Below are 13342 nucleotides of genomic sequence, written 5' to 3' on the forward strand. Positions count from 1 at the left end.
GAAGGTAAAACAAGTCCTGTTTGGGGATGGGCACCAGTGGGAGGGAGGTGGGCATAGGTGAAGGAGGGAGAATATGGTGGATGTATTTTGCATTCACGTATGAAAATAGAATAATGAAACCTGTTGACATTGCTCTATGAAGAAGGGAGGGGGGATGAGGGAGAAAGATGGAGGGGGTGAATCTAATTCATATATATTGTAAGCACATATATAAATGTCATTATGTAACCCCCTGAACAACTATAATATGTTAATACAAATAATTAAAAAAAAACCCCAATGCCTTGGCCAGTGTTTAATAAAGATTATCACTTGTCTTTCTCCCCCTCTCCCCTTCTCTCCTCCCACTTCCTGTTTCTAGACTTCTGAGCAGCTGTGAACCCCAGGAGGCTGAAGAAACATCCCACTGTAGGCGCTTTGTATGCAGGCAACATATCAGCTTGGAAGGTTCAGTGGCTGACCTCTGTGATGTGTTCTCACCTTGCTTCCCGTATAAGTTGCCACTGATTCACGGCCAAAATTTGAGACCCCCTTGGGGTTCTGCTGTTTTCTTTCTTTGGGACAGAGTTCTTCAGTGCCTCTTACCAGACTCCATCAGCCTGGGGTTCGTGTGTGTGTGTGTGTGTGTGTGTGTGTGTGTGTGTGTGCGCGCGCCTGCATGTGCACGTGTATGCCTGGGGCACAAGGCCCATTCCCTAGGTGGTCCATAGTCAAGGCCCAGCCTGCAGGGACCTTGCTAGTGTCCTGCCTCAGGCCAGCAAGTGGTGGGAAGGGGGTACAGGTGTCCCACTAACTGCCTGATTGGCCTGGCTTCTAGCCCTTATTTTCCATGTTCTGAAGGGTTGGCAGCAACAGTAGCTCCCAAAGTTATTTGAGTGTTGAATGTGTAAAAAACTATTAGCCGGTCCTCTGGCACTTGAGAAAAATGTCTTCTCTTAAAGGCGATGACAATTTTCAATGTTATAGAGGGAACAAAGGCATTATTTGAAATTAACACATCAGTAGTGATTATATAAACATAAAGTGCAGAATCGGGTCTTGAGAGTCTGCTCCATGCCCTTGTCTACACTACATGAGCACTGTGTTGGCTGTGCTCTGGGTGGCCTGTAACACTACTCACTCAGGGCCCAGATTTCTGTTTGTACCTTTTATGTTATTTTTGCAAAATGAGTGTGGGTGTTTGCAGCAGTCAGATTTTCTAGAAGCTATGTACTTGTTATAGAAAGCCTGTGAGTGTTCTGTGAAGGCAGAGCAGGTTCCCTGAGCTGTCTCTGGCCCACAGGGCCAGTTTCAGCAACTCTAACTGGCTCTGAGCTCATGTCTGGTGCAGCAGCCAGACTGTGCTGCTTTCATTCTGGCTCCTTCCTTTCTCTTCATGACCTAGAAGGGTAGGAGCTGAGTCTTCTTTGCCTCTGCATGTCTCTGTGTGAGACAGAGTCAACATCATTGCATCTCTCGCCCAATTAATTACACAAATACTTCTGGGTGATGCAAAATTCATATGTTCCCAGTAATCAGGGCTGTCATTTCTTTATATTCCCCAAATTTTCTGCCCGTCCTAATTAGAGCCATTTTTGTGGATGGCTTCTGGTTCCACTAGACTTCATGAATGTCTATTTATTTCCACTGTGATATATATCTAAAGTGCAATTTTGGGAATGTGTTCTTGTTTTATGAGCAAACCAGATGGCTGAAGCTTCAGTTTTGTGGGTTTGCTCCCTGGTTATCTGGTAGACATCACAAAGACAATTAATCTTGGGCAGGAAAAAAAAAATTCTCCATGAGAAAATTTAAAAGCATAATGATTTTTCTGGAAGTCTTAAAAATATCACAAAACAAGGATTCCCTACTGAGTGAGGTTCGTGGTCACACAGACCTATGTTCACTTTGTTACTGACGATGAAGGGTCATTTGGTAATAATAAAAATAACAGTGACATGATGACTCATGTTCATAAGCCCTCAAGTGTTTGTAAGTCTCATAGACACAACCTCATTTGTCTTCCTGATCGCACTTATGAAGTAATATTAGCTAGAATCACAATAATGATGTGTGCCTTTAAAAAAAAGGCAATTCCAAAAGTTTCAGTTAAATAGCAAAGGTTGGTATCTATACACAATGGAATTTTATGCAGCCATGAAGAAGAACGAAATGTTATCATTCGCTGGTAAATGGATGGAATTGGAGAACATCATTCTGAGTGAGGTTAGCCTGGCCCAAAAGACCAAAAATCGTATGTTCTCCCTCATATGTGGACATTAGATCAAGGGCAAACACAACAATGGGATTGGACTATGAGCACATGATAAAAGCGAGAGCACACAAGGGAGGGGTGAGGATAGGTAAGACACCTAAAAAACTAGCTAGCATTTGTTGCCCTTAATGCAGAGAAACTAAAGCAGATACCTTAAAGCAACTGAGGCCAATAGGAAAAGGGGACCAGGAACTAGAGAAAAGGTTAGATTAAAAAGAATTAACCTAGAAGGTAACACCCACGCACAGGAAATCAATGTGAGTCAATGCCCTGTATAGCTATCCTTATCTCAACCAGCAAAACCCCTTGTTCCTTCCTATTATTGCTTATACTCTCTCTACAACAAAATTAGAAATAAGGGCAAAATAGTTTCTGCTGGGTATTGAGGGGGGTAGCGGGAGGGGGTGGAGTGGGTGGTAAGGGAGGGGGTGGGGGCAGGGGGGAGAAATGAACCAAGCCTTATATGCACATATGAATAATAAAAGAAAAATGAAAAAAAAATAGCAAAGGTTGGCGCTAATGACTAACCCCAGTTCCACACCACAACTCACAGAGTGAGGCTGCATCAAAGTCCACCCAGAATATCACAGTTCATTTTGTAATCTGGACCTTTTGGTTCCAGATCTTTCCTTTTCCCCAGGGCTACCAACTATCCTGGGCTGCTGAGTACAAGGGGCTTCCCAGAACATAGGATTTTCCATTCTAAAATGGGTTACACCTTGCCAAATTGGGGTGAGCTGGTCACCCTGCCACTCTGTAATGCTCCAAGGGGATGCCTGGTGCCTGAGGACATGTCTGTTCACACAGGAGCACCAAGCTGTAACCCTGCAAGACTGGATTCCCCAATCTCTCACCTGCTCCCATTTTCTCCTTTTACAGCACCAGGCTTCAATCAGACCGGCCTCCTGTTACAGGGGGCACGGTGGGGGGGGGGCAGAGGTGAACTAGAAATCAGAACTCTTACACTGGTCTCGGTTTACATTCTGTGGAACCTAGGCCAAACAATTTGCTAAATGTCCCTGTCCTGCAGTTTCCTTGATCACAAGGAAATTCTTTTTGCTTTTTAATTTTTTTAATTAAATTTTTGATTATTAACATATACTAATTGTACAGGGGATACATTGTGATATTTACATATGTGTTTACAATATATCTTAGTTAGATTTACCCCTTCCATCTTTCTCCCTCCTTCCTCATCCCCCCTTCTTAGAACAATTTCAACAGGTTTCATTCCTCTGTGTTCACACATGAATGCAAAATACATCTGTCATATTCTCCCTCCTTCACCTTTCCTTATGCTCTCTGCCCTCTAACTGGTACCAACCCCTGGAAAAGACCTGTTTTACCCTCCTATCCTTCATTTTTCAAAAGTGTATATTGATAGTCCAAGCTGGTTTTGCCTTGGCACTTCAGACATGTACATATCGTGCCCTCTCCCCCGTACTTAATCTTTCTCTGTCACCTGCTCCCTGGGTAATAATTCTTATCCCACCTATCTGACAGGACCGTGTGAGATGACAGTGAAATAATGCTCTACATACAGCTTAGATATGGTTCATCTCCCAAGGTTCATGTGCTGGAAGCTTGGCAATGAAGCTGTGTGGAGGTGTTGGAACTTCTAAGAGGTGGGGCCTAGTGGGGTGCTTCCCCCAGAAGGGATTGACTTCATTCTTTTGGGACCTTAGTCAATTCCCAAGACAGTGGGTTGTTATTAAACTAGAGAGTCTGACTCCCGAGTGGTTTGGACTCTTCCCTTGTGATCTTTTTCTGCATAGAGCCATTTCACTTTCTGATTGTCCACCATATTATACTGAGGCCAGTATATTATAGCCTCACCAGAGACCAGACAGATGCTGCTGCTTGATCTTGTACTTTCAGCCTCCAAAACTGGGAGCTAAATAAAACTCTTTTCTTTATAAAGCTACCTAGCCTCAAGTATTATGTTATAGCAATAGAAAATGGATTAATGCACAATGTGTGTGGAAAAACAAACTTAAAAATGCTAACCAAATATGATGAAATAAGAAATTACTCATTTACCAGGTTGAAATATGCTTCCTGTGCAGTTATAGTTGGGCCTAAGACTGGGAGATGGGATGGACTGTAAGAGGGAGGGTGAGACAGTGGATGGAGGAAAATCTATAGAGTAGGTAGGGTTCAGATTACATGAGCCTTGGTTTCTGAACTAGGGAGTTCAGTTTTACTGAGAAAAGCTACAGGGGAAATCAGTAAGTGATTGCACAAGGTTGATTTGGCTAGCATTTTATAGAAGGTGTTGGCAGAGTGAATTGTAGTATTTCAGGTGGAGAATGATGGAGCCAGAACCAAAGATGTCTATGAAAAGTGGTGCTGAGGGCGAGGACCACCTAAAAGGCAGAATCAACCAGGGGGAGTGAGGAGGCACTAAGGATGACTTCCAGGTTTGTTTTGGTTTGGGTGACCAGGTGTTCTTACCAAGGTGTTTCTTACATTTTTAAGAAGTAGATTTTGTGCGGTAGACACTTCCTGTTTTGGTATGTTAAACTATATTGGCAGTTTGGGTATGGAGAAGATACAGATTTGATAACCATCACACATATATGAGTGTTTTCTGAGCTTTTGAGTTGGATGAAGTCACCAAGGAGACTGTATGGGTGAAAACCATGGAGGTCAAGAATGGAGTTTTAGGACACTGACATTTTAGGAGTGAGGGAAGATGTGAAGCCTTTAAAGGAGATTTAAGATAAGGATGACTGGCCATTCTGATTTGCTCTACAGGGAGGGATTTCTTGGGACATGATACTTTCAGTGCTAAAGCTGGAACCCTTCCAGATAAACCAGGATCATTTGTTTCTCTCCAAGAGAATGGCTATAAGAGGTAGGAAGAAAAAGTGGGAGAACATGTTGTGGGTAAGAGTTTGAAAGAAGAAATGTGGCCAGGGGTGACAACTGTTGCAGAAACCATGTCATATAAACATAGAAAAGTCATCCGAATTTGAAGAGAGAGGTTTTGGGGCATTTTACAATGGAAGTGACATTGTAGTGAGCTAAGAGTTCATGAAAACTTCAGACAAAGGCATAGCTATTTGGGGGAGGTCTTTACAAGAAATGAGATCTTGGCGATTTTGTTGTCTTGATTAATCTGTGTCAATTTGTCCTTTAATGAACACAAGAAGAGAACATAATCTCAGTTTCCTGGCTGCTGGAAATGTGATTTTTCTGCTGTTTTTATGACCAAATTATTTCTGGTTATGTTTTGATAAGTTACTGTGATTCCCTAAGTGAACATGTTTCTATTATTTGACCCAAGACTAGACTCCCTGGTCCTTGAATCCCTTGGAATCTGGGTTAGGAAGTGGCTTATTATGAAGCCATTGTCATTTTCATTTTCCTTTTTATAAAATTTTCAAATCTCTGATGGCTATTCTTCCTCTACTTTTTATGTACATGTTTGGAAAACAAGCAATTTCAGTATCAAGATGTTAGAGTTCTTGAGATTGAAAAAAGGCATTTATACCTATGATCAAAAATAATAGATACTTAAAAATTGAAGGTGGTAGAGCTCATGTTAATTGTTCCCCCCACACAAACAAGCATCTTAGAAAATGGAGGAAAACTCAGAGGTAAGCATGAGGTGAGACCCACAGAAGAGGTGAAGGAACATCACATGGAGCCTCCTGTGAGAGAGCCAATGACAGCAGAGCATCTTACCACTGAGAGGGCGCCATCTTTCTTTGCAGTTGCTGTCTGAGTCTTGCTTGAGACTCTTCTTGTAGTCTCTTGTGTTTTTGCTGTCATCTTGACAAGATATTAGAAGCCTGCTTTATTTATTTCTAACTTTTATGACTCTGTTCTAAGGCTGTTCAGTTATTGCAATGCTCTATCAGTGTGGATAGATTATGATGGAGGGAGAATTATCAAGTAAGAGATACTTGATATGCTGTCCATGTTTTTGTTTGTATTCCTGCATTTCTCGTTTCTTTGCAGTCTGTCTTTTTTGAAATCCTTTACTTGAAGCTTCTAGAATTATCTTGTCTGAGGTTCAGTTTAGTTAAATAATCACTTATGGAGGCTCCGTTATCTGGTAGACATTTGATGTATCCTGTACTTGAAGAAATGAATAAGGCAGAGCCAAGGAAGGCTGAAGCATCATAGGAGTAATTTTGGAATATCTACTATGTGAGTAAAATATTCTTAATCACATTTGGAAACATACCACAATAAACACTGAAATTATTGTGTATAGTGATCCACCTTCCTTGGGCACTGAGCAAGTTGTGAAAAGGTCAGGAGGGCTTGTTTCCATGTTTTCTGCACATATGTCCACTTAAAAATTTAAAAACATAGCAAGCTGTTTGTTAGTATGGGACCTGAAGTACCCTAACTCATTTGATCTCCAAACAACCCTATAGGAGGTACTGTGGTTATCACATTGCTGCTACAAGCACAAAGAGATGAAGAAACCAGTCAGGGCCAAACAGTTGATAAGTGGCTGAGCCGGACAGGTAACCACTCTTACACTGCCTGTAACCACTCTTCTGTACTGTCTTTCCATTGATTTCTGCTAGAAATCACTGGTTAATTATTACTGCTAATCTGTAATACAGTGGCGGGGAGGAGACACACATAACCTCCAAAAATGTTTAATTCTTTTGGTGAAACCACTAAAACCAAGCCAGCTTCTGTCTTTCTTCTAACCTCTTCCGGGACTAACCCAGTATGCTACTGTAACTTCAATACATTGGTATGTTTTAGCACGATGAGTAATGGCGGGGTCTCAGTTTGAAAACTGAAGTCTGGTTGAAATTGGTGCTTATTTCTGGTAGTAGAACTTTCACAGTACCATATGATTCTAGGAGGAAGAAGGTCTTTGCATAGAATGCTAGCAAAAGATGTGGTTGTATTTGAAAATCTTCACTAAACTTTCTGGAATTCTAAACAAAAATTCTAGGAAGGCTTGTCCAGAAGGACAGCAAGGTCAATTTCAGGGAAAAAGAGATACTTAATTTCTAGCAAGTCCTCAAATCCTAAGAATGGACTCTTTCTTAAATTAAGTTCTAATAAGGAATCATAGTACAATGAGGACACTCTCAAAGCAATTACTTTTTCTTCAGTGCTGTTAGGGAGCCAACTCTTGTCAAAAGTAATAGGGCTAGAGTGGAATCCCTTTTTCTGGGCCTCTTTTTTCTTCCTAAACTGAGTGTGGCTGGAAATTAGAGAGAGGACCCTGAATTTAGATTAAAATCTGGAGGTTGCTTGATTTATACCTTACAAAGGGATTGCCTGTATTTCCAATGTATAAGTATTTATGAAGAACCAACTGCCTTTCACACCTACTTTTGGTCTTTGCTTCTACACAATGTTCATTATTCAAATGGCCCATTTGGATGGTTGGGGGGTAGATTTCTTTCATTTTCAAACTTATCATACCTGTCCATTTAATTCAGAAAAGTGGCAAGTCAGATGGCTCTTCTGTTACAGCAAACTGCCTGGGCTCTTGGTTGACCTTTGGGGTCATTATAGAAAGGAGAACTGAAAAGTGGTAGTCACAGTCACAGGTCCTTATTACTGCTTTCAGATCGCACACAGAATCTCTAACGGTGGTCCTGCTGAGCCTGGAGCCTCAAAGGGAGGAGCAGATTGAGTTCTATGTCATCATGGCTCCTTAAAAGCCTGCTTTCACCACTGCCTGCAGCCCTGGTTCTCTGGGTGCAGGTCTCTGACAACTCTCTAGGTACCTGAGTATAAGTTGCCTCATACATTGGGACTGTCCCAGTCAGTCCATAACAAAGGCTGCTTCTTCCAAGAGCCCAGAGCTTCCCTTTTCTTTTAAGGCTTGGAACTGCATCTGGAAGAACTCTGTAAACCCCATCTATGGGGGAATGTCAGGACTAACTCAATCTAATGGTTGGTTTAGTTGGCCCTACCTCATAGAATAAGCTCTTAGATCCACTATCTCTGCCCCAGACATTCCTTTGCCCTCTGTGCTTTACCTGAAAATGCGCCCTGAGGACACTGTTGAACAGAACTATCTCAGGTGGAGATACTTCCAACGAACTTTCTTTCTTGTCAGTGTTGGGAAATGGGACCAATGTCTCTCACACCTTACTGTTACTAGTCCTCAGCAAGACCACTAGTCTTCAACTTTTGTTGAGGGATCACACTCCCACCAAACCCCTTTTCTTGGGGTTCTTGCCATGAAACATTACCACCTCTTTTGTTTCTTCTACTTCAGTTACTGGAGAAGTTCTCTGCTTCTTCTCTCCTCAAGTTCTGCCAATATCCTGTGCGACATCAGCAATGAAGTAGATAATCCATCTGTCATCAAGTTTTTTTGGTTCCTTAAGTACTATAACCTTCTCTACACTCCTGCAGCTACCCACTCTGTAGCCAAAACTTCTGCCCCTGTCTTCACATCACGAAGTTACTTTGCCTCTGAATAATAAATTCAGAATTTCCACAGCCTTGGACCACGGACTCTCACCCTTCCAGCTCTCTCTGGTTCTTTCTTCTCACCAAGTCTTATAAGGTTCTTTATGGTTTTTGTTTTTTTCTTGATTGTACTGGGGTTTGAACTCAGTCTCTGCAAAATAAAACAAATACAAAAACCAAAATTAAAAAAAAAACTTGATTAAAGTGAAAAAAACCCTCAACTTTACCATTTAAGTTTAAGACAAAGAAATCTTCAGGTGCAAAAGGACACACACACCCACACACCCACACACACTTAAATTTGAGACAGGCACCCACTATGTATCACAGGCTGTTCTCAAGCTTGTGATCCTCCCTCCTCAGCCTCCTGAGTATTGGGATTATTAGTGTGTGCTACCATGCCTGGTGGAAGGATATTTTTGATAAGCTATTTATACAATAATTAATACCTTTTAAATAAATAAACTTGGTAGGCAGCTAAGAAATATGCCAGAGCATATTACATATAAGTCTACACATTTAAAAATCTATCAGAACCTTCTGTTGTCTCCATCTCAGTAATGTTAACACTCAAAAATTTGCAATTGCAGAATATATTTCTCACTTACACTATTGTATAACATCATAGGTTTCATTTATAAGTTTTTCTTTAGATGTGGATGGACTCAGATGTCCAGAGAAAATGAAAGTCTATTGAAATGTAAAATCTGCCTCTCCTCATAAGAAAGATGCAAACTAAAATAATAGCCTTTGGAAGGAAGAGAAAATGACTTCCAAATGGATTTGCACATACTGGTCCATTAGGCTTACTTTGTCCACAACCTTAAAAATGCACAGTGCTTATGGGAAGAAGAGTGGAAGAAGGTTTTGTGTAATATGATGTGCTTTTAATAAGGATAAAACGAGACTCATCTGTTACTCCCAGGTTCTGTTTTGTTTGTTTTGAGACAGAATTGCTCTATAGCTCAGCCTGATCTTGAATTTGCTATGTAGCCTATGCTAGCCTCAAACTCAGGATCCTTCTGCTTCAGTCCGGAGTGCTGGAATTACAGGTGTGTGTGATTACATTGCTGGCTCTCCCATATTCTTTTTTTAAGATGAGCATGGGGATTTGTGTCTTTCTTTTCTTGGGTTGTGCATTATGGTGGGGGCTGCACTGTATAAACCTTGCAAAGGAAGTGATTTAATGGTACTTCTGTAGGCTTCTTTTTCAGTGCATGGAAAAAACCCTAAAGATCTTTGGATATCAAGGCCTTCAGGGGTCTTATTCCTGCCCTTTTCACCCAAAAAGAATGCTTATAAACTGGGAAGAGAAAGCTATTGTCTTCTTAAACCACATTTTTCAAAACACTCAAAAGTCTACCAGATAGCAATTGTGGACCTGAATTTAGTTATTGGGACATTTATAGTTACAATTGGGTTTTATTTGCTTGAACTTAAATGTTAGCATATTATTTTGATATGATTTTCAATTTGTCAATCAAACATATGTTCTTTAATTAAGAAACATCTGTTCATTACCTTCTGTGCTATACATGGAGAATGTATAAAAAAGAATAGCTATTCCTGTTACCAAGCTTACAAATCATGTTTGCGAGGGTGACATGTGGGGAGATGTTTTTGTCAGCACTTAATGAAATGGGTGTTTTTTGTGTGCCAGGCACTGCCCTAAGTGCTATACGGTGTGATTCTTTTAATTTTCAAAAGTCCTATGGCACAGACCACATTTTTTCAATCATCATTTCACAGATGAAGAGACTGAGGTCCAGAACATTTGGAAACTTGCCCAATCTTAGTAAGTGGTTAAGGTCAAGCCACAAACTCAGGCAAGTTAGTGACAATGTTCTATTAAGTTGGGTAGAATATGCACATGTATGTAAATACTAATAAAAATAATACCCATTAACAATAGTAAGGCAGTGAAATAATAAATGGGGTGATCGTTCTGGGTTAGGATAGTTAAGGAAGACTTCATGATTTGAAACCAAAACTGGACCCAAACAAATGATTTCATCAATGTTATCTCTTTGGAAATGTCCATGGGTGCCTTACAGCTCTCAGAACCATGCAGGAGAGAAGCTTATGTGTTTGATCCATTCTTTCTCAAACTTCCTTGACTGTGAAAGCATTCTTTCTCCAGCTGACACAAATCTTTTGGCATATACATTTTTGTGCAACTTGGGAAATGATAATGTAGAACTGAATCTATTTTTGAGCCATCTATATGCATGGACTACCCTGGAGCCCTTTGCTATCAATGACCACAGAGGATCTGATAAAGAAGTTACAGGGGAAAGGCTAGTGGAAACTTTGATGGATAAAACTTTTAGGATTTGAGTGGAATTCATGAAAACTTGGCAGGTTATCATGTTTTGTTTATTTTACTGAACCTTCTCTCCAATTGGAGTTGAATTCTTGTCAACTCTAGGAAAGTGTTATGTCAACCAGACTGGTTCTCTGTGGTCGGACTAAGGAGTATTTACTTTAAAATGAGAAGAGATAGCCCTTTATTTGTTCCTGGTCTTATCAATGTATCCTTACTAACCCAGGAACACTGAGTTCTTTCATTAATCATTTTTGACAGTATTTTGTCTCTAATGCAAGGATTATTTTATGACCAATATGTCATCTATAGATATAATCATGTTCAATGACTATTAACTGATTTTGTGTTTTTATTTGCACAAAAATTGATGCAGCCTACAGAAAGATGCATCCCAATTCCCACTTTACATGTTTTTTTTGTAAATGATGTAGGAACTTACCTCTGCAGAGTACCCACTTGTTTGCCCACTTTCTGTCATGGACAAAATGTCTGAATTAATGAATTCATAGAGGAAAAGTTTATTTTGGCTCATAGTTTTTGAGGTTTTAGGCCATGGCTGGTTAGCCTCGTCACTTTTGGGACTATAGTGAGGCAGTATATCATGACAGGAATTCATGGAAGAGGAAGCTGCTTACTTTCTGGATGCCAGGAAATGAAAGAGAAAGAAAAGGGCTGGGCTCTCTTACTCCTCAATGACCTCACTTCCTTGCACTAGGCTCCACCTCTTAAAAGTTCCACCTCCTCCCAATAGTACTAAGCTAAGGATAAAGCCTTTAGCCCATGAGCCTTTGGGGGTACAGTCCACATCCAAACTATAGCAACTCTTTTCTAGATATGGTGCTATTTGTTTTATGTATGTTATTTAATTTTGATCCCTCAACCACCCCAGGAGGTAGGTGTTAGTATCATTTTATACATGAGGACATAGAGGTTCAGGGATATTAAGTTATTTTGCTTAGGGTTAAGCAGCAAGTGATAAGAAGGAATTTGAAATTCTGGTCTATCTGACACCAAAGCTCATACTTTCCAAACTACCACATTGCTTCCTTACAAGGGAATAGAACACTGAAGTTTAAATCAGCTCTTGCAAGACTAGAATTTGAAGCATTGCAGGCAATTTAATCAATGACATTTGTTATCTAATAGATAACTAAGACAAGGAAAATTTCATACTGCATCAGCTGAAACAAAGTTTTTCTAATAATCTCTCTGGTTTAATTGAAAAATAAAAGGCCTATTTATTGAGACTGCTTCATAGCTAAAAGCTCCTTATTTAGTCATTACTCAAATGTTTCCCTTGCATTCCCCTGGAGGCAAGAGGGGAGTCTTTTCTCTTCTCCAACAGGATGTTAAGATGTGGCTTTGCCTATGTCCTGCTATAGGACAGACAATAAGCAAAATTTGAGAAGATGTTTGGAAATGTGGGAGAGGCCCTCAGCCCTGTTCCTGTGCCATCAGTAAAGGGCATCACAGAACTTCAGGGCTTAACACAGAGGGCCAGAACCATACCCAGCAGAAATTAGGGTTTAGACACAAGGGAAGTAAATGACTCTCGTTTTGTTTTTAGGAGCTGTTTGTTTTACAGAAATTTTTGCACAACTTCAAAGAAAAGATCCACTGTCTTTTTCTCTAGAATCAGGAGGACTAAACAGAAAAGTAGGCTGTAGCTGGGCAGAGCTCGTACTAAACAACAAGTTGAAAGGGTTACCTTTTAGCTGACATTACAAATTCATGGGTACATCAAATATTATCAAAAACTGTAAAAATGAACATGACTTCCTAATGAACATGACACCAGAACTTTCCTCCCCACCCAATTCTTCCCATTCTTATTCTGTGTGAATGATCATTTTCCAATCTTTTTGCAACTTAAGAGGAGGAAACTTTTACCTATTGAGAGTCTACCGTGCACCAGAGAGAGTGCTTGGTGCTTTTTTTGTATGCAATCTCTTTTAATTGCCACAATCATACTATGAAAGGAATTATTGTCTGGAAATAATTTTATAGTGGTTTTGGTAACTTCCTTCAAGTCACAGAATAAGTTAGCGACAGAACCATAAATGTGACCCACTTTTGTCTTGGAAGCTTATTTGCTTTCTAGTATTTTGTACTGTAGGAGGTGCCTCCAAAGTTCTCTAAGAAACACATCCTAGTAATGCCAGTCTTCCACACGAGTCCAAATTCTCCTGGAGGACCTGGGTCCTGCTATGTGGCACAGCATCTGGGACATGGTGACATCTCAGTATTTGTTTAATTGAAATTTAACTGCTTGTAGAGGTTTTGCCTACTTGATCTAGCTTCAGCTTGGTCCCATGTATATCTGAAAGTAACATTTGACCGTTACTTGGACT

The 13342-nt window shown here is 40.3% G+C and overlaps 1 protein-coding gene across 1 annotated transcript in view; it reads right to left on the minus strand.

Moving 5' to 3' along the window:
• Positions 1–2768: 2768 nt before the first annotated feature.
• Positions 2769–13342, minus strand: part of Pde7b (phosphodiesterase 7B) — a 309490-nt gene continuing 298916 nt past the window's right edge. Inside the window, exon 12 of the mRNA XM_074073879.1 lies at positions 2769–8816. Within this exon, the coding sequence (XP_073929980.1) occupies positions 8746–8816 (71 nt within the window). The 3' untranslated portion in view covers positions 2769–8745. The remainder of the gene's footprint in view (positions 8817–13342) is intronic.

Source organism: Castor canadensis, chromosome 1 (assembly GCF_047511655.1).
Source record: "Castor canadensis chromosome 1, mCasCan1.hap1v2, whole genome shotgun sequence".
NCBI lineage: Eukaryota > Metazoa > Chordata > Mammalia > Rodentia > Castoridae > Castor > Castor canadensis.